Here is a 21,260-nt window from a genome sequence, read left to right as displayed (position 1 = left end):
AATATACTTTGTATCCCTCATTTACTCAATTGTTTCATTTATTTAGGCAGTTATCTCTAGTTGGATGAGAACATTACCGCCCTCTACTGAAAGAGATAGAGGGAAGGCATGGTAACGTGTTGAACATGCATTGTATTGGATAATAAATATTCACTACACAAATACTAGATATGTATACACGTTGCCTTTGGTATCTCGGGAGATGCTGCGAAAGGTATTGGAGGATGCGGGCATCGATCCCGCTACCTCTCGCATGCTAAGCGAGCGCTCTACCATTTGAGCTAATCCCCCAGCTGTTGTTAAAGGGGAAGTTTTGAGTACTAGACTCACATCACTGCAAGAGTTTACAGTACTGGGCCAATTAGTTATCAATGGCTAGGTTTCATCCACGAGTTGAAGATTTTTAAGCGAAAACTATAACATTAGCACAAAAAGATATGCGCATTCTACCTAAAAGGGGATGGTTGTAGCGAGAACAACAGGACATAACATTACGTGAGAACGAGGGTTGTTTGTGGAGGATGAGGGCTGCAGTAGATATCTCAGATAGGTGGGAGTGAGGCCGAAGAGGGTTTTATAAATAAGCATCAACCAATGGGTCTTATGAGGGTATACAGAGATGAACAATTTACAGAGGAGTATAGAGTGCAGTGACAATATACTTTGTATCCCTCATTTACTCAATTGTTTCCTTTATTTAGGCAGTTATCTCTCGTTGGATGAGAATCAAATCAAAATCAAATTTTATTTGTCGCATACACATGGTTTGCAGATGTTAATGCGAGTGTAGCGAAATGCTTGTGCTTCTAGTTCAGACAATGCAGTAATAACCAACAAGAAATCTAACTAATAATTCCAAAGCTAATTTCTTATACACAGTGTAAGGGGATAAAGAATATGTACATAAGGATATGGATGAGTGATGGTGGAGAGCAACATAGGCAAGATACAGTAGATGGTATCGAGTACAGTATATACATATGAGATGAGTATGTAAACAAAGTGGCATAGTTAAAGTGGCTAGTGATACATGTATTACATAAGGATGCAGTAGATGATATAGAGTACAGTATATACGTATACATATGAGATGAATAATGTAGGGTATGTAAACATTATATTAGTTAGCATTGTTTAAAGTGGCTAGTGATATATTTTACATCATTTCCCATCAATTCCCATTATTAAAGTGGCTGGAGTTGAGTCAGTGTGTTGGCAGCAGCCACTCAATGTTAGTGGTTGCTGTTTAACAGTCTGATGGCCTTGAGATAGAAGCTGTTTTTCAGTCTCTCGGTCCCAGCTTTGATGCACCTGTACTGACCTCGCCTTCTGGATGATAGCGGGGTGAACAGGCAGTGGCTCGGGTGGGTGTTGTCCTTGAACATTACCGCCCTCTACTGAAAGAGATAGAGGGAAGGCATGGTAACGTGTTGAACATGCATTGTATTGGATAATAAATATTCACTACACAAATACTAGATATGTATACACGTTGCCTTTGGTATCTCGGGAGATGCTGCGAAAAGTATTGGAGGATGCGGGCATCGATCCCGCTACCTCTCGCATGCTAAGCGAGCGCTCTCCCATTTGAGCTAATCCCCCAGCTGTTGTTAAGGGGGAAGTTTTGAGTACTAGACTCACATCACTGCAAGAGTTTACAGTACTGGGCCAATTAGTTATCAGTGGCGAGGTTTCATCCACGAGTTGAAGATTTTTAAGCGAAAACTATAACATTAGCACAAAAAGATATGCGCATTCTACCTAAAAGGGGATGGTTCTAGCGAGAACAACAGGACATAACATTACGTGAGTCCAATGACTTAGACATAATGGTTATTCATGACAGTATTTGTACAAAAAAAAGCGTTTCCATGCGCTATTTGTCACATAATCTATTTCACCGACAAAAAAAAGCCACCCTTGTCGAATGTATTTTGTATTGTTGACGTTTACGAGTCATTTCAATTTCCTTGTACATTAGTTTTCGGGAAGGGACGCAGCTGACAGTGTCATGTGACCTTTCTAAGCCAATCGCAGGGTAAAAACAAACCAGCTCAATTCAGGAAGTGAGTCAGCTGACACATGTCATATTATCACAATCATATTGTAACGTTAATCCAACTCCAAGAAAGATTTATTCTTGTAAAAAACTTGTAATACACTATTATTTATCGTGATTCAAACGTTATCTCACGTAAGATTCTAATGGATGAAGTTTACAAAGTGCTGCTGCAGGATTTTGGACTCTGAATTTGTGATTTGTCTACTCTACTCGTCTGCTCCATTCATGGACAGTCCAGTCCCGAGTGTGTCTGAGTTGGTTGCCGAGGCTCGACGTGTGTACGAGCAGAGCTTCGGGGGAGATGGTCCACAGGTGGCAGTGTGTGCCCCAGGCAGGGTCAACCTGATTGGGGAGCACATCGATTACAACCAAGGATTCGTCCTCCCTATGGTAATAATGTCATGAATGTTGTGTTTATTATATCAATGGTTGTTTATTTAGGACTGTAAAGTGTCACTTATATAGTCCAGTCCACACTGGGTACACAGATAAATGAACTCCCTGCCGTTTGCATTGACAGCTGAAGTACAGTACCAGTCAAAAGTTTGGAAACACCTAATCATTCATGGGTTTTTCTTTATTATCTTGATTTTTATTTATTTATTATTCTACATTGTAGACTATTAGTGAACCCGTCAAAACTATGAAATAACACATAGGGAATCATGTAGTAACCAAAAAAGTGTTAAATCAAAATATATTTTATGTTTGAGATTTTTCAAAGTAGCCACCCTTTGTCTTGATGACACTCTTGGCATTCTCTCAACCTGCTTCATGAGGAATGCTTTTCCAACAGTCTTGAAGGAGTTCCCACATATGCTGAGCGCTTGTTGGATGCATCATCCCAAACCATCTCAAATGGGTTGAGGTCAGGTGATTGTGGAGTTCAGGTCACCTGATGCAGCACTCCATAAATCTCCTTGGTCAAATAGCCCTTACACAGCCCAGAGGTGTGTTTTGGGTCATTGTCCTGTTTAATTCCACAAATTAACTTTTTACAAGGCACACGTGTTATTTGAAATGCATTCCAGGTGACCTCATGAAGCTGGTTGAGAGAATGCCAAGAGTTTGCAAAGCTGTCATCAAAATATATGTTGATTTGGCAAGTCGGTTACTACATCTACTTTTCGAAGGATGGATCCCAGTCTGTTCAGGGCTATGGAATGTGGGGGGTCAGAGGTGGCATTGGGATGAAGGCCCAGCTCGTGATGCGGAGGGCTTTTAGCAGGTGGAATGGTGGAGACCAATTGGAGGTTTACTTAGTAGCAATGCAAATATCATGGTACAGCTACAGTATATAGACACTCAATCATCATGTTACTTTTTAATGGTACGTTTACAAACATATATTTTGATAAACAGAATTGAAAGTTGTGTCTCATTATGGTAAGTGGTGAAATAAGTATAGCCAGTTACAGTTGCAGATAATAAGAAAAGATGATCAGTATTGACCTGGATAAAAGAGGAATATAATATCTATTGTTTACAGGAAATTTTAGATTAAGTTTTGTGGAAAAAGACCTGGGGGGTGAAATATATTTCTCCCATGGGCAAAGAAATTCAAAAGGGGTGATGGTTTTAATTAACAGTAATTTTGATCCAAATGTACAAATTGTCCAAACAGATTGTCACGGTAGATGGATTATTTTAATTATATTATTGGACAATAAACAGATATGGCTTATTAACCTATACGGTCCGAATAATGATGATCCAAGCTTCTTTGAAAATATATATAAGAATTGATCAACTCTACAAGCAACACTGGACACTGGATTATTATGGAAGGAGATTTTAATACGGTCTTAAATACCTCTATGGACCGGAAAGGGAATCACACTACAGACTATCACCCTAAGGCAGTAAGGAAATCATTAATGTCATGGATATATTGGATTTTTTTAACCTTTATTTAACTAGGCAAGAACAAAATCTTATTTTCAATGACTGCCTAGGAACAGTGGGCTTACTGTCTGTTCAGGTGCAGAATGTCAGATTTGTACCTTGTCAGCTCAGGGTTTTGAACTGGCAACCTTCCAGCAACTAGTCCAACGCTCTAACCCCTAGGCAACCCTGCCAGAATTACTGGATATATGGAGACTTAAATACCCTGACCAAGTGAGATATACATGGCGGAGCCTTAATCAAGCTAGTCGTCTTGACTACTTTCTTATGCCATTCTCTCTGGCACCAAAAGTTTCAAAAGTGTTGATAGGGGACAGAATGCGGTCGGATCATCACATAATTGGCATATATATTACTCTTACAGAATTTCCACGTGGGCGAGGATATTGCAAATTTAATCAAAGCCTACTAGCTGATAAATTGTTTAGATCTAGAGCAGAAGGATTTATAAAGGATTTTTCAGACATAACATAGGTACAGAAGATCCCTTTATTGTATGGGACGCTTTTAAATGTGCCTTTAGAGGCCATGCAATTCAGTACTCATCTATAAAACAAAAGACATTTAGATCAAAAGAGTCCATATTAACAAAGGAAATTGAAGGACTAACAGTACAGTTAGATAGCAATAAAAACGGTACCATAGAGACACAGAATAAGTTAGAGGAAAAACAAAAAGAAATGGAGGAACTTATTCAAGAAAGATCCAATGTAATAAAAAAATAAAGCAAACTGGATGGAATATGGGGGAAAATGCACCAAAGTCTTTTTCAATCTTCAAAATAGAAATGCTACCAAAGAAAATGTATTAAAACTTGCTATAAATGATGGAGTCATTCATGATTCTCTAAATTATATTGAAAAATTATATGAAATAAGAATTATTTTAAGTACTTTAAGTATATGTTTTCGTTTCAGGCTCCTCCGTCTCCACTAAATGAACCTAATTGAATGGATTGAATGGATTTTTCCTAATAATAATGTAAAATTAACATCTGTACAGAAAGACTCATGTGAAGGCCAAATTACAGAGGATGAACTGCTTAATGCAATTGGGGCCTTTAAGGAAACCTCCAGACCTGGATGGCATACCAGTCGAATAAAGATCGAGTCTGTTTAAAAATACCTAGAATATTTCAATTTGGGGGATTCTATTTAAAATGGGTTATGTATAGTAACACTAGGTGTAAATAATGGCTACATCTCAGAAAGTTTTAAACTCTCTAGAGGAGTAAAACAAGGTTGTCCACTATCGGCATATCTATTTATTATTGCCATCGAAATGTTAGCTGTTAAGATTAGATCAAACAATACTATTAAGGGCTTAGAAATCCGTGGCTTAAAAACTAAGGTGTCATTGTATGCTGATGATTCATGTTTTCTTTTAAAACCACAATTAGAGTCTATCCACGGGCTCATAGAGGATGTAAATACTTTTGCTATTCTCTCTTGATTAAAACCAAATTATGATAGTATATTACGTATTGTATCATACTTGGTATACAAATCCCAAAAGAAAGAAATTATCTCACTCCAATAAATATTTATAGAAAGTAGATAAGATCTTGCTACCATGGAAAGGAAAATATCTGTCTATTTATGGTAAAATCACCCTGATTAACTCTTTAGTTATATCACAGTTTACCGATTTGCTTATGGTTTTGCATGTGACCTGCTTTTTAAATTATATAAACATAAAAATATTCAATTTTATTTGGAACTTGTTCTCTAGTAAATTGGTACGAATGTCTCATCCTATGTTCAAGAAGGGCCTTTTTCCCTTTATTCAGATTACACCGGCCCACTTTCGGTTATTTGAAAAGGAAATTATCTCCAAAATATCTTTATTGTTTAAACAAGCCTTAGAAAGTTGGTTGCAATTTCAGTTTAATCCACCTGAAAAGAAAGAAATAATAATAATAAGAAGAAATAATACAACAAATATTGTGGTTAAATTCAAATATACTAATTGATTTTTTTTTAACTGTATTTTTCAAAGAAATTATTTGAAAATCTATAATTTTTGTGAATGATATCATAAATAGGACTGGTGGAGTTATCTCACACTTGCAGCTAACACAGACATATGGAAATGTTTGCTCAAAATTACAACAAATTATTGCAGCATTACCACAAAAATGGAAGAGGCAAGTGGAAGGGGAAAAAGTAATGAACTTGTATGTCGGCCCTGTATTAAAGAACATAAATGGTTAAAGAAAAGTGTGATACATAAAAACATTTACCAATTTAATTTAAGGACCAAAAGCTGACAGCTGTGCCATATAATTTGCAAAATAGTTGGGAAGAGATTTTCCATGTACCCATTCCATGGCACATGGTTTATGAATTGATACGCAAAACAATGCCGGATGCAAAACTTCACATTCTTCAATTTAAATTACAATACCAAATTCTTGCAACTAATAGAATGTTATATATATGGGGGATACAATCTTCCCAGTTCTGCAGATTCTGCTGTGAGGAGGCAGAGTCATTAGATCATTTATTTTGGGATTGTCCATATGTAGCTCGTTTTTGGTCACAGGTCCAGGAGAGGCTGAAGAATTGCAACATTTGCCTAGAACTAACACTGCAGATAGCAATACTGGGTGATTTGAAAAGCCATAGTCAATTAATCAATAATATAATAATTATTTTAGAAAAAATATATATTTTAAATTTACAATCTGTAGAAGCTATGAGAATAGAACGGTTCGATCCATTTGTGAAGCATCACAGCACAGTTGAAAAATATATGGCAAATAGAAATCCAAAAGGGATGATGTTGAGAGACAGATGGGAGAGGATGAATGGAGCTGAAGGGTGGGACTAATAGCAAGATAAAACATGTTAAACCTACGGGGTCTGTAAAATGTCTACAGGTTCAGAACTTTTGTCAAATAGCACAGTTACAAATAGAAATATAACTGGATGGACATCAGAAATAGAGGAAGGACTAAAAACAAACAAAACATAACTATTGTAAAATAGACTGTGTCTGTAAAAGGTGTACAAGGTGTATAAATTGAAGGTAAAAGCTGAAGTGTGTATTAGTTTACTTCAATTGGGGGATCGGTGGTATTGTTTGCGGGGAATAATAATAAAGGTATATTCTTTAAAAAAGTATGTATGTCTATATAGGTATGTGTATTTATACATGTGTATATGTATGCATGCGTGTATGGATATATATATTTACCCCAAAAATATATGGGGGATTGGAAATGACAATTACATTGATGGAGCCAATATTCTGTCCGCAATATTAAGCTGATCAACCACCTAAAAAAGTATTTAATTTTTTAAACATTGAGAGTGTGCTGACCATGGTGCTGGAGGAGGTACTCAGCTGGAGGTTGAATGTTTGAAGGGGTACGGGACTATAAAGAGTTGGGGAACCACTGATCTAGTGTATATTTAAATCATTTCCACTCTCAGGAGAGTGGTACTTAGCAGAGAGCTGGGCAAAGCGGCATTTAAAAAAAAAAATATGACGACCGTGTCCTTGAGAATATTAACATCCATAATCCAATGTGCCTTGTCATTGTCAAAGGACTGGCTGGCTCAGTGAAGTGGTTGCCTACTTGTGCTTGACACAGCAAGTCCAAATCTCCAACCAACTCTGCCAGTTTTGGCACAGAGTATGGGGCCATAGATTAGTCACATGATTGGCCACATGGTGGCACTACAGGAAAGGAAGTGAATAGATGCATAGACAGTTTTTATATTTCCAGAATGATTATGCAGTGCGTGCTTTATTCATAATCATAGCACGAATTAACCAAAAAATAGCATCAGACCACTTTATCATGACAAAACCTACATTTTTATTATTTTGAATGAACTAATAACAATTCTAGACATAGAGCAGTATCACTTCCTATCACAACCTACCCAAATTAGATTTAGAATAGATATGATTGCACTGGAGAGACACCCTCATTTGGTTGTTCATATGGCGTTATGGGATCCATTGTTTATCTGTGTTGGATTATCTAGCCAGGGCCAGACCCACCATGTTCTGGGCTCTGCTGAAGATGGAATAGTACTGTCGGATGAAGATGTCACCCAGAATCCACAGGTCGGAGCTACTAGACTGGAGACCGGTACGGCAGCCATAGTAGGTGGACTGTACAGGTGGCAGAGAGAGAGAGAACTTGTCAAAACAATGTTACGATCACTTCATGGCTCCCTAAGATCTACCACAGACACACACACACGCACAAACACACACACACACACACCTGGCGGACGTAGGTGGAGGCTGGGAGAGTGAAGGCCTGTCCGTGGATGTGGAAGACCATCGATGGCATGTTGTTGATGTTGTTACAGTTCACCACATTCTGAAAAAGAGAGAGAGACAAATAGAGAGAGGAGAGAGAGGTGTGAGAGGAGAGAGAGACGATGAATTAAACAGCGTTTGCTTTGTGAGGTAGACTGTGTGAGTTCTTTTCTGGTTTTTGTTGAGTTATGTCAGTAGTGGTGATGGGAACACATCATCAACACAACGTTATGCCTGGTTCTTTGTGACACATCAGCAAAACAATATTACATGACTTACGTCTCCGTTGGCGGAGTGGGCTCCCACAGCACGGGCCATGCTGGAGATGTCGGCCTGAGGTCCCACAATATTAGAGGTGCCGGTGTCCACGATAGCCTGGCAGCCGCCGTTACAGGCCACAATCTGGCCGTTCACAGTCACACTGCAATGGACACAGAGATACACAGATCAGGAAGAGATGGCTGCTTGAGAACAGTACTCAACCACTTCATCTACCAGTTACATAGGATTATATAACCCATTAATAACCATTTATAACCCTATAAAACGTACTGTAACTGCAATAGTACCTGTCGACGGTGATCTGCCAGTACATCTGAGAGGACAGGGGGATCCATGCGATCTGGCCGGAGTAGTGGTTGGTGTCAACGCCTCCGAAGGTCACCATGCTACCTACCGCAGAGTTACTGGAGATGGACGACAACAGAGAGCGAGAGGGAGAGAGAGGGGGGAGAGAGAGAGAGAGAGAGAGAGAGAGAGAGAGAGAGAAAGAGAGAAAGAGAGAGAGAAGTTGTGTCAGTTCATATTTCCATGTCTGCCAAGCCATGATGGTTTGTAGGAGCAATGTAGCTCTGGTCAACAGTAGTGCACTATACAGGCAATAGGGTTCCATTACAGAAATAGCCCTGGTTGACCTCCACTCTGACCACTCACCGAGTCAGGTAGACAGAGAACATGTCCTGGTTGACGAGATGCTGGGTCATCATGTTGTCAAAGACTGGTGTGGCCTGAGAGGCAGCCAGGCGGGGGTAAGCCAGACCCAGGATACCATCAGCCTTCATATGAGCCATGAAGGGAGCCTCCGATTGACTCAGCCCAAAGATCTGGTTCTTCACAGGGATCCCACCCACCTACAGAGGACCAAGAAGAGGAGGATAATATTTGAGATAGTACTGAAAACTACACAATGTTTCCAGTCCTCATGTTGTTGTGTTGAATTCTGTTCCTTACCACAACGGTGTCGAAGCCCTCGAAGCCAGTCATACTGCCAGTACCGTATTGGATGGACAGGCTCTTCCCAGCATTCTTGAAGGTAGAGGACAAACCGGGGTTGAACCTGTTGTGGTTGGCTGGAAGGAGGGGAGACACGATTAGCCTGGCAGTGTTTGTGTGTGTGTGTGTTTGTGCGTGTGTGTGTTTGGGCATTTGTGTTTGTGTGTTTGTGTGTGTGTGTGTGTTTGTGTGTGTGTGTTACAAACCGCAAGCTGCGCTGCTGCAGTAGACGGAGGGAATCCACAGGTTGGATGATCCAGTGTCAAAGATGACAGTGAAGGACTGAGGTGGAGTTCCAATGGAGATCACTCCAAAGTACGCCAACTAGAGAAGATCAAATAATGAACTAAATATTTGTATAATAAATACCTCCCCCTACAAAGTACGCCGACTAGAGAAGATCAAATAATGAACTAAATATTTGTATTAATAAATACCTCCCCCTACCCTATGATATTATAAGAATTAGCTGAATTACACCAGAATACCTATAGGTCATCAGTAATCGTATTGTTGATTTCAAACTAAAGTTTTCCTGGTGGATCAATAATTCATTTAGGAAGAAGAAGCCAAAAGACGTGCTTCAGCCTTCTCTGCTGCCTTACATAGTGGAAGGTGTTAAGTGCTATACATTCTCATGCTTACATCAGCGTCGTTGGTCATCTGCTCGCTGGAGACATATAGGCTCTGGTCGTCAAACCTGGTGGGGTTGAAAGGGAACTTCCCTCTGTACTCATTCCACAGACCCTGCTCCTCCAGGCTCTCCCTGGCACTCTTCCCCTTGATCAGCGGCACCCTGTGGAGGAGGACAAAGTCTGGTTGGGCAAGCAGCTCAGGTCCAGCAGGTTTCTGGTCAAAGGTCCAAGACCTTCTGGTCAAACCATTGTAATAAACGTTATGGCAGCATAGGCTAAACAACTGTGTGTGACTATTCAAATCATTCACTCATTTCGGGGTATTACACTTTTCACTGCCATCTGATCTGTTGCGTAATGTAAATATGGGAGAATAGCAGGAGTATAGCAGGAGAATAGCAGGAGAATAGCAGGAGTACAGCAGGAGAATAGCAGAAGTATAGCAGGAGAACAGCAGGAGTATAACAGGGGTATAACATGATTAACGTACTGGATGATGCATTCAGAGAGTGCCACCACGGCACACAGAACGATAGCCCACTTCATGATGTGATGTCTGGTCTCCTCAGCGATCACCTGTCGAACTCGTTCACCTGTGCAAAGAAGCAATTCGTAAATCAACCCATCAAACGCAATGTATCGCAATTCTTTTGCTCAGCGTAAATCAAGCGAGGTAGAGACCTTGAGTGGAACCAGACTCACCTGTAGATGCCTGTGGATGAGTGATCTGAGACGTGTGTGTTGTCTTATATACAGATGGTCCACAGTTCTAACTCTGCGTTCTTTATCGCCACGATAAGAGAGTATCCACCTGCCATGATAAGTAATGGTGAAATAATGGACGACCTCGAGACAATGTCAATCTGACGATAACCTGTACAGTATGTTGGTTCCAACAGCTACATTACAGTAATGTGTGTATACTGTTGAAATGTGCCAGTTCTAATCATGTAATGGCTAACCTGCCAGACTTCTCTCTAGGATATGAGATGACTTGTGTAGACTCAGTGATATAAAGTAAAGGTCCCCACTTGCAAATACCCTCCTATCAGCACACTTTTCCCTCACACGGTTTACTTTAGGATTAGGCATCCTTATTAAGGCTACTGTATCTCTGTTAGGACACAATACCTATCAGCCAGGGATTATGTCATTAACTAACATGGCACATTTACTAGAACATTCACAATGTTAACAAATATCTTGGTGATTATTTAAAGATGAATGTCACTATATGTTTCAAATTGTAACTTTCTTCATGCGGCGAAGGAGAGTCGGACCAAAATGCAGCGTGTAGATTACGATCCATGTTTAATGAAAAAAAACGTAAAACACGAATCAATACAAATAATACAAAACAAAAAGAACGTAACGAAAACCGAAACAGCCTGTACTCGTGTAAACTAACATAGAGACAGGAACAAGGACACTGAGGACAATCACCCATGAAACACACAAAGAATATGGCTGCCTAAATATGGTTCCCATTCAGAGACAACGATAATCACCTGACTCTGATTGAGAACCGCCCCAGGAAGCCATAGACTAACGCTAGACATCCCACAAAACCCCAAGACAAAAACACACCACAATAACCCATGTCACACCCTGGCCTGACCGAATAAATGAAGAATAAACATAATATATTTCGACCAGGGCGTGACACAAATAGAAAACTTAATGGACATTCAACACAAAACACAACGTTACTTCTGGGGTAAGAGGTCATATGTCTTCATTGATCAGCAAAACAAATATATATGTCCTTTGAGATTAAAAAATAATCCTCTATTTAAATATTTTATTATACAATAGATACACAAGAAGTAAAATGTAAACAACCCCAACCCCCAGAATACGTACAGGTGAAGTCAGAAGTTTGCATACAAATACATTTAAACTCAGTTTTTCACAATTCCTGACATTTCATCCAAGTAAAAGTTAGGATCACCACTTTATTCTAAGAATGTGAAATGTCAGAATAATAGTAGAGATAATTATTTATTTCAGCTTTATTTCTTTCATCACATTCCCAGTGGATCAGAAGTTTACATACTAATTGAGTGTATTTGGTAGCATCGCCTTTAAATTGTTTAACTTGGGTCAAACGTTTCAGGTAGCCTTCCACAAGCTTCCCACAATAAGTTGGGTGAATTTTGGCCCATTCCTCCTGACAGAGTAACTGAGTCAGGTTTGTTGGCCTCCTTGCTTGCAAAAGCTTTTTCAGTTCTTCCCACATATTTCCCATAGGATTGAGGTTAGGGCTTTGTGAAGGCCATTCTATTACCTTGACTTTGTTGTCCTTTTTGCCACAACTTTGGAAGAATGCTTGGGGTCATTGTCCATTTGTAAGACCCATTTGCAACCAGGCTTTAACTTCCTGACTGATGTCTTGAGATGTTGCTTCAACATATCACATAATTATTTTTCTCCATGATGTCATCTATTTTGTGAAGTGCACCAGTCTCTCCTGCAGAAAAGCACCCCCACAACATGATGCTGCCACCCCCGTGCTTCATGGTTGGGATGGTATTCTTTGGCTTGCAAGCCTCCCCCTTTTTCCTCCAAACACAACAATGGTCATTATGGCCAAACAGTTCTATTTTTGTTTCATAAGACCAGACGACATTTCTCCAAAAAGTTCAATCTTCGTCCCCATGTGCAGTTGTCAACTGTAGTCTGGCTTTTTTATGGCGGTTTTGGAGCAGTGGCTCCTTCCTTGCTGAGCTGCCTTTTCAGGTTATGTCGATATAGGACTCGTTTTACTGTGGATATAGATATGTTTGTACCTGTTTCCTCCAGCATCTTCACAAGGTTCTTTGCTGTTGTTCTGGGATTGACTTGAACTTTTTGCACCAAAGTACGTTCCTCTCGAGGAGGTAGAATGTGTCTCCTTCCTGAGCGGTATGACGGCTGTGTGGTCCCATGGTGTTTACTTGCGTACTATTGTTTGTACAGATGAACATGGTACCTTCAGGCATTTTGGAAATTGCTCCCAAGGATGAACCAGACTTGTGGTCTACATTTCTTTTTCTGAGGTCTTGGCTGATTTGTTTAGATTTTCCCATGATGTCAAGACAGGAGGCACTGAGTTTGAAGGTAGGCCTGGAAATACATCCACAGGTACACCTCCAATTGACTCAAATTATGTCAATTAGCCTATCAGAAACTTCTAAAGCCATGACATCCTTTTATGGAATTTTCCAAGCTATTTAAAGGAACAGTCAACTTAGTCCCTGTAAATTTCTGACCCACTGGAATTGTGATACAGTGAATTATAGGTGAAATAATCTGTCTGTAAACAATTTTAGGAAAAATTACTTGTGTCATGCACAAAGTATATGTCCTAACCGACTTGCCAAATCAACATATATTTTGATGACAGCTTTGCAAACTCTTGGCATTCTCTCAACTAGCTTTATGAGGTCACCTGGAATGCATTTCAAATAACACGTGTGCCTTGTAAAAAGTTAATTTGTGGAATTTCTTTCCTTCTTAGTGCGTTTCAGCCAATCAGTTGTAGTGTGACAAGGTAGGGGTGGTATACAGAAGATAGCCCTATTTGGTAAAAGACCAAGTCCATATTATGGCAAGAACAGCTCAAATAAGCAAAGAGAAATAACAGTCCATCATTACTGAAAGACATGAAGGTCAGTCAATCTGGAAAATGTCAAGAACTTTTGAAGTTTCTTCAAGTGCAATCGCAAAACCATCAAGCGATTTGATGAAACTGGCTATCATGAGGACCAGCACAGGAATGGAAGACCCAGAGTTACCTCTGCTGCAGAGGATATGTTCATTAGAGTTAACTGCACCTCAGGTTGCAGCCCAAATAAATGCTTCAAAGTGTTCAAGTCACAAACACTTCTCAACATCAACTCTTCAGAGGAGACTGCATGAATCAGGCCTTTGTGGTCAAATTGCTGCAAAGAAACCACTACTAAAGGACACCAATACGAAAAAGAGGCTTGATTGGGCCTAGAAACACGAGCAATGGACATTAGACTAGTGGAAATCATTCCGTTGGTCTGATTAGTCCAAACTTGAGATTTTTGGTTCCAACCATCGTGTCTTTCTGAGACGCAGAGTTGGCGAACGGAGGATCTCTGCGTGTGTGGTTCCCACCGTGAAGCATGGAGGAGGAGGTGTGATTCTGTGGAGGTGCTTTGCTGGTGACACTGTCAGTGATTTATTTAGAATTCAAGGCACAATTAAACAGCATGGCTACCACAGCATTCTCCAGCGATACGCCATCCCATCTGGTGTGGGACAATCATCTGTACTTAGTGGGACAACAATTTGTTTTCAACAGAACAATGATCCAACACACCTCTAGGCTGTGTAAGGGCTATTTGACCAAGAAGGAGAGTGATGGAGTGCTGCATCAGATGACCTGGCCCCCACAATCACCCGACCTCAACCCATTTGAGATGGTTTGGGATGAGTTTGACTGCAGAGAGAAGGAAAAGCAGCCAACAAGTGCTCAGCATATGTTGGAATTCCTTCAAGACTGTTGGAAAAGCATTCCAGGTGAAGCTGGTTGAGAGAATGCCAAGAGGGTGTAAAGCTGTCATCAAGGCAAAGGGTGGCTACTATTTGTTGAACACTTCTTTGGTTACCACATGATTTCATATGTCTAATTTCAGAGTTTTTATTTCTTCACAATTATTCTACAATGTAGAAATAGTACAAATAAATAAAAAAACTTGAATGAGTAGGTGTGTCCAGACTGCTACTGTACGTATGCAGAATTTCTAGTACAGAAGCACCAGTAAATAGTTAAAAAATCTCATCATACATATGTAGAATTTCAAACGCAGAAGCATAAAAAAATAGGTAAACAACAGTGGGAAAAGTTGTATCTTAAAGTATAGTACACACTTCATATCTTAGTGGAATCTTCAAGGTTCATACACTATATACACATAGTAGTAGGCACTTGAATCTATGTCAGTCTCTCTCTCTAGATTTCTCTCTCACTCTCTCAATCTCTGTCTCTCTCAGGGCCCTCTGAAATCCAGGTTTGCCCTACACTTCGCTCCAGGGCCTTCATGTTGATCACTTCCACCTCCACTAGAAGCCTGGGGGGGGCGATGAGCTGTATCAGCCGAGTGAGAGCTCCCTGAGTGTCTGCCTCGATGTCTAGGAAACTGGCTGGCTCCAGGACACCTGGAAGGCCTGGTGCCCACGCCCAGGCCAGAGCTCCTGTGGGTGGGCTTTGTTGCCTCAGAGAGTTAGGTGTCTCTGGATGGGTGTGGGTGAGGTTGGAGAAAGGCAGACTCGGAGGAGGAACTGCAAATGCAAGGGAGGGAGGGATTGATTGATGGTGGGAGGGCAGGTGAGAGGGGTAATGGGGTTTACAAGAATGAGGAGAGGAAGAGAGTTAGATGATCAATGTCAAGAATAAAACCAGAAATATAAACGGTACAGCATATGTTCATTGCAGGAAATATGTTGGGAGCATATAGTCAGGGCCAGATACTGTATGTCTAGAGCTTAGGTCTGGAGTGTAGTGGTCAGGCAGGTCTTACGTGTGGGACAGAGAAGTGTTCCCGGGGGGAGTAGCAGCTACTGTCTGATGTTGAGGGACTGTTGGACACTCCTGTGTCTGCTGCTTTAGACCTCGGCAGGTCCTCCTCTGAAACACCATGGGAGACAACAGAACTGTTTTAGGTGTTTTCACACACACGCCAGACAGGGTTAGGACCTTGGCTTGCAGGTTGTGACTGTGGCTGTAGCTGTGGTCTGGTAGGCAGGTCAGACAGGGATGGACCCACACATGCAGGGGAGGAGGGGAGGGAATTGAGGGAGGGGGGGATTGTGAGGCGTAACGCCAAAGCATGGCTGCGGGAAGACGTTCTGGGCTGGGGGTGTAGAACATGAGGTCTGACTGAGGGTCCCACACCACTGCATGCTGCACATAATAAGACCCAGGACACACACACACACAAATAGGTATTGTCATGTTACCTATTTGAAACAGTACGACCTAAAGCCTCAATCTTCTGCCTTCCTTGTGTTCCAGTAGGCATTATTTTCACATGTCTGACCGCTTGCATGATGACAAGTTTCTCACACAACTGGCCTATCTGGGTGATGTTTTTTCTCACCTGAATGATCTGAATCTAGGATTACAGGGACTCTCCGCAACTATATCCAATGTACGGAACAAAATTGAGGCTATGATGAAGAAGTTGGAGCTCTTTTCTCTCTGCATTAACAAGGACATCACACAGGTCTTTCCATTATTGTATGATTTTTTGTGTGCAAATTAACTCAAGCTTATGGACAATGTCGAATGTGATATAGCGAAGCACCTGAATGAGTTGGATGCGCAAATATGCAGGTACTTTCCCGAAACGGATGACAAAAACCACTGGATTTGTTATGCCTTTCATGCCCAGCTTCCAATCCACTTACCGATATCTGAACAAGGAAGCCTCATCGGAATTGCAACAAGCGGTTCTGTGAAATTCTAATTTAATTTAACCAGAAGCCACTGCCAGATTACTGGACTGGGCAGCGCTTAGAGTTTCCTGCCTTGGTAAATCGCGCTTTTAAGACCTTTGCAACCGCATACCTATTTGAGAGTGGATTCTCGGCCCTCACTAGCATGACAACTAAATACAGGCAGAGACTGTGTGTGGAAAATGATTTAAGACCAAGACTCTCTCCAATACAACATTGCAGAGTTATGTGCATCCTTTCAAGCACATGCTTCTCATTAACCTGTGGTGAGTTATTGACAATTGTATATGTAAGATGGTTAAATAAAGAGCAAAATGATTGTTTATTATATTATTATTTGTGCCCTGGTCCTATAGGAGCTCTTTGTTACTTCCCACGAGCCGGGTTGTGACAAAAAACTCACACTCATTCTTATGTTTAATAAATGTATTGTATAGTGTGTGTGTGGCAGGCTTAAAATGGTGGCAAGAACCAACGTTGATTCCGGTGGGGTGCCCCCACCCAGGCAGTGGCAGTGCTGGCAACACTAGCTGCAGTAACCGATGGGGAGGGGGTCACACTCGGACATTCAAAGAGGGGGTATATTATTGTGACCCTGGTGGCACAAAATCAAAAGTCAGAATTGTTTACCTTTATAGGCAAGTCAGTTAAGAACAAATTCTTATTTTCAATGACGGCCTAGGAACAGTGGGTTAACTGCCTGTTCAGGGGCAGAACGACAGATTTGTACATTGTCAGCTCGGAGATTTCAACTTGCAACCTTTCTGTTACTTGTCCAACACTCTAAACACTAGGATTCCCTGCCGCATGAAGATGCTAGCTAATATGGTCAATACGGGGACCGTATTTTGGATGTTTCAGGGAAAAGGTGTACATTTGACCTCCATCATCTAGGACGTGACAATGGTTCATAAAATCTCTCCATTTCTGCCCATTTTTTTTGCGTGGTCTTGCAGGCCTTCTCATGCAGCTGCAACAGTAAGTGCATTTGTAAATCAAGACCTTTCTTGAGTTGGGCTCTGGGATGGTGCAACTGTTGAGAATGTGAGTTCATGGTTGTGTGGGGGGGAAGGGTTGAGTGTGTGTGGGTGTATGTGTGTATCCCACAACTGTTGCGAATAGAAGTAAAAGATGTCAGGGACAATACAGGATGGTCAACAGCTAAATATAATACAAATCGAGGTGAGGACGATGGAAATGCATTTGGCAGTTGATCTACTTCAATTGGGTAAATGGCACTGTGTGCTCTTTTCGAAGGATGGATCCCAGTCTGTTCAGGGCTATGGAATGTGGGGGGTCAGAGGTGGCATTGGGATGAAGGCCCAGCTCGGGATGAGGAGGGCTTTTAGCAGGTGGAATGTTGGGGACCAATTTTAGGTTTACTTAGTAGCAATGCAAATATCATGGTACAGCTACAGTATATAGACACTCAATCATCATGTTACTTTTTAATGGTACGTTTACAAACATATATTTTGATAAACCAAATTGAAAGTTGTGTCTCATTATGGTAAGTGGTGAAATAAGTATAGCCAGTTACAGTTGCAGGTAATAAGAAAAGATGATCAGTATTGACCTGGATAAAAGAGGAATATAATATCTATTGTTTACAGGAAATTTTAGATTAAGTTTTGTGGAAAAAGACCTGGGGGGTGAAATATATTTCTCCCATGGACAAAGAAATTCAAAAGGGGTGATGGTTTTAATTAACAGTAATTTTGATCCAAATGTACAAATTGTCCAAACAGATTGTCAAGGTAGATGGATTATTTTAAATATATTATTGGACAATAAACAGATATGGCTTATTAACCTATACGGTCCGAATAATGATGATCCAAGCTTCTTTGAAAATATATATAATAATTGATCAACTCTACAAGCAACACTGGACACTGGATTATTATGGAAGGAGATTTTAATACGGTCTTAAATACCTCTATGGCCCAGAAAGGAAATCACACTACAGACTATCACCCTCAGGCACTTAAGGAAATCATTAATGTCATGGATATATTGGATTTTTTTAACCTTTATTGAACTAGGCAAGAACAAAATCTTATTTTCAATGACTGCCTAGGAACAGTGGGCTAACTGTCTGTTCAGGGGCAGAATGGCAGATTTGTACCTTGTCAACTCAGGGTTTTGAACTTGCAACGTACCAGCAACGAGTCCAACGCTCTAACCCCTAGGCTACCCTGCCGGAATTACTGGTTATATGGAGACTTAAATACCCTGACCAAGTGAGATATACATGGCGGAGGCTTTATCAAGCTAGTCGTCTTGACTACTTTCTTATGCCATTCTCTCTGGCACCAAAAGTTTCAAAAGTGTTGATAGGGGACAGAATGCGGTCGGATCATCACATAATTGGCATATATATTAATTGGGGCCTTTAAGGAAACCTCCAGAACTGGATGGCATACCAGTCGAATAAAGATCGAGTCCATTTAAAAATGCCTAGAATATTTCAATTTTGGGGATTCTATTTAAAATGGGTTATGTATAGTAACACTAGGTGTAAAATAGTAAATAATGGCTACATCTCAGAAAGTTTTAAACTCTCTAGAGGAGTAAAACAAGGTTGTCCACTATCGGCATATCTATTTATTATTGCCATCGAAATGTTAGCTGTTAAGATTAGATCAAACAATACTATTAAGGGCTTAGAAATCCGTGGCTTAAAAACTAAGGTGTAATTGTACGCTGATGATTCATGTTTTCTTTTAAAACCACAATTAGAGTCTATCCACGGGCTCATAGAGGATGTAAATACTTTTGCTATTCTCTCTTGATTAAAACCAAATTATGATAGTATATTACGTATTGTATCATACTTGGTATACCAATCCCAAAAGAAAGAAATTATCTCACTCCAATAAATGTTTATAGAAAGTTAGCAAAAATAGATAAGATCTTGCTACCATGGAAAGGAAAATACCTGTCTATTTATGGTAAAATCACCCTGATTAACTCTTTAGTCATATCACAGTTTACCTATTTGCTATGGTTTTGCATACACCTGGTGACCTGCTTTTTAAATTATATGAACATAAAAATATTCAATATTATTTGGAACTTGTTCTCTAGTAAATTGGTACGAATGTCTCATCCTATGTTCAAGAAGGGCCTTTTCCCCTTTATTCAGATTACACATGCCCACTTTCGGTTATTTGAAAAGGAAATGATCTCCAAAATATCTTTATTATTTAAACAAGCCTTAGAAAGTTGGTTGCAATTTCAGTTTAATCCACCTGAAAAGACAGAACAAATATTACAACAAATATTGTGGTTCAATTCAAATATACGAATTGATTAAAAAAAATAAAAAATCTAAGAAATTATTAAAAAATATATAATTTTTGTGAATGATTTGCTCAAAATTACAACAAATTATTGCAGCATTACCACAAAAATGGAAGAGGCAAGTAGAAGGGGAATTGATACGCAAAACAACGCCGGATGCAAAACTTCACATTCTTCAATTTAAATTACAATACAAAATTCTAGCAACTAATAGAATGTTATATATATGGGGGATACAATCTTCCCAGTTCTGCAGATTCTGCTGTGAGGAGGCAGAGTCATTAGATCATTTATTTTGCTTTGTCTGTATGTAGCTCGTTTTTGGTCACAGGTCCAGGAATGGCTGAGAATTGCAACATTTGCCTAGAACTAACGCTGCAGATAGCAATACTGGGTGATTTGAAAAGCCATAGTCAATTAATCAATAAAATAATTATTATTTTAGCAAAAATATATATTTTTAATTTACAATCTGTAGAAGCTGTGAGAATAGAAAGGTTCAATCCGTTTGTAAAGCATCACAGCACAGTTGAAAAATATATGGCAAATAGAAATCCAAAATGGATGATGTTGAGAAATAGATAGGAGAGGTTGAATTGAGCTGAAGGGTGGGACTAATAGCAAGATACAGTGCCTTGCGAAAGTATTCGGCCCCCTTGAACTTTGCGACCTTTTGCCACATTTCAGGCTTCAAACATAAAGATATAAAACTGTATTTTTTTGTGAAGAATCAACAACAAGTGGGACACAATCATGAAGTGGAACGACATTTATTGGATATTTCAAACCTTTTTAACAAATCAAAAGCTGAACAATTGGGCGTGCAAAATTATTGTTAAACCTACGGGGTCTGTAATATGTCTACAGGTTCAGAACTTTTGTCAGATAGCACAGTTACAAATAGAAATCTAACTGGATGGACATCAGAAATAGAGGAAGGACTAAAAACAAACAAAAAATAACTATTGTAAAATAGACTGTGTCTGTAAAAGGTGTATAAGGTGTATAAATTGAAGGTAAAAGCCAAAGTGTGTATTAGTTTACTTCAATTGGGGGATCGGTGGTATTGTTTGCGGGGAATAATAATAAAGGTATATTCTTTAAAAAAGTATGTCTGTCTATTGTGGCAAAGAAGGGGGTCGAGTGATAAATGGCAGATATGTGAGAGCAGAACTAATAAACGGGCTCTGCCCGATCACTAAAATGGCCACCCCTGTCAGAACTACAGATCACCAAATGGCCGACCACCAAAACTACAAGTCCCAGAAGCAAGGGGAACCCTCAGAAGGTGGAGCCGACCCACAGATAAAGGCTCAAGAAAAACCAGGAAG

General features: G+C 40.0%; 1 protein-coding gene and 2 non-coding genes across 3 annotated transcripts; all 3 read right to left on the bottom strand.

Moving 5' to 3' along the window:
* Positions 1 to 218: 218 nt before the first annotated feature.
* On the bottom strand, positions 219 to 291 carry trnaa-agc (transfer RNA alanine (anticodon AGC)). The gene has a single exon. It is a non-coding gene; the product is annotated as a tRNA-Ala (tRNA).
* Positions 292 to 1,529: 1,238 nt separating this feature from the next.
* Positions 1,530 to 1,602, bottom strand: trnaa-agc (transfer RNA alanine (anticodon AGC)). Its single transcript has one exon. It is a non-coding gene; the product is annotated as a tRNA-Ala (tRNA).
* Positions 1,603 to 7,957: 6,355 nt separating this feature from the next.
* Positions 7,958 to 10,701, bottom strand: LOC135531999 (pepsin A-like). Its single transcript, XM_064959680.1, has 9 exons — positions 10,646 to 10,701; positions 10,166 to 10,316; positions 9,727 to 9,844; positions 9,479 to 9,597; positions 9,182 to 9,378; positions 8,818 to 8,934; positions 8,528 to 8,669; positions 8,211 to 8,309; positions 7,958 to 8,095 (listed from the first exon to the last, which is right to left on the bottom strand). The coding sequence occupies exons 1-9, from the start codon at positions 10,699 to 10,701 to the stop codon at positions 7,958 to 7,960; spliced, it is 1,137 nt and encodes a 378-aa protein (XP_064815752.1).
* Between the last annotated feature and the right edge of the window lie 10,559 nt (positions 10,702 to 21,260).

Source organism: Oncorhynchus masou, unplaced genomic scaffold, assembly GCF_036934945.1.
Source record: "Oncorhynchus masou masou isolate Uvic2021 unplaced genomic scaffold, UVic_Omas_1.1 unplaced_scaffold_1701, whole genome shotgun sequence".
Lineage (NCBI taxonomy): Eukaryota > Metazoa > Chordata > Actinopteri > Salmoniformes > Salmonidae > Oncorhynchus > Oncorhynchus masou.
The sequence above is the reverse complement of the archived record's forward strand: the minus strand, read 5'-3'. Positions and strand labels throughout refer to the sequence as shown.

Excerpts from the sequence above, each read along its gene's own strand:
- LOC135531999 (XM_064959680.1), bottom strand. The coding sequence starts at position 10,701 with ATGAAGTGGGCTATCGTTCTGTGTGCCGTGGTGGCACTCTCTGAATGC. Across the intron at positions 9,598-9,726 it reads CTGCAGCAGCGCAGCTTGCG|CCAACCACAACAGGTTCAAC; the intron begins GTTTGTAACACA and ends CCCTCCTTCCAG. Across the intron at positions 8,310-8,527 it reads CCCACTCCGCCAACGGAGAC|AATGTGGTGAACTGTAACAA; the intron begins GTAAGTCATGTA and ends TCTCTTTTTCAG.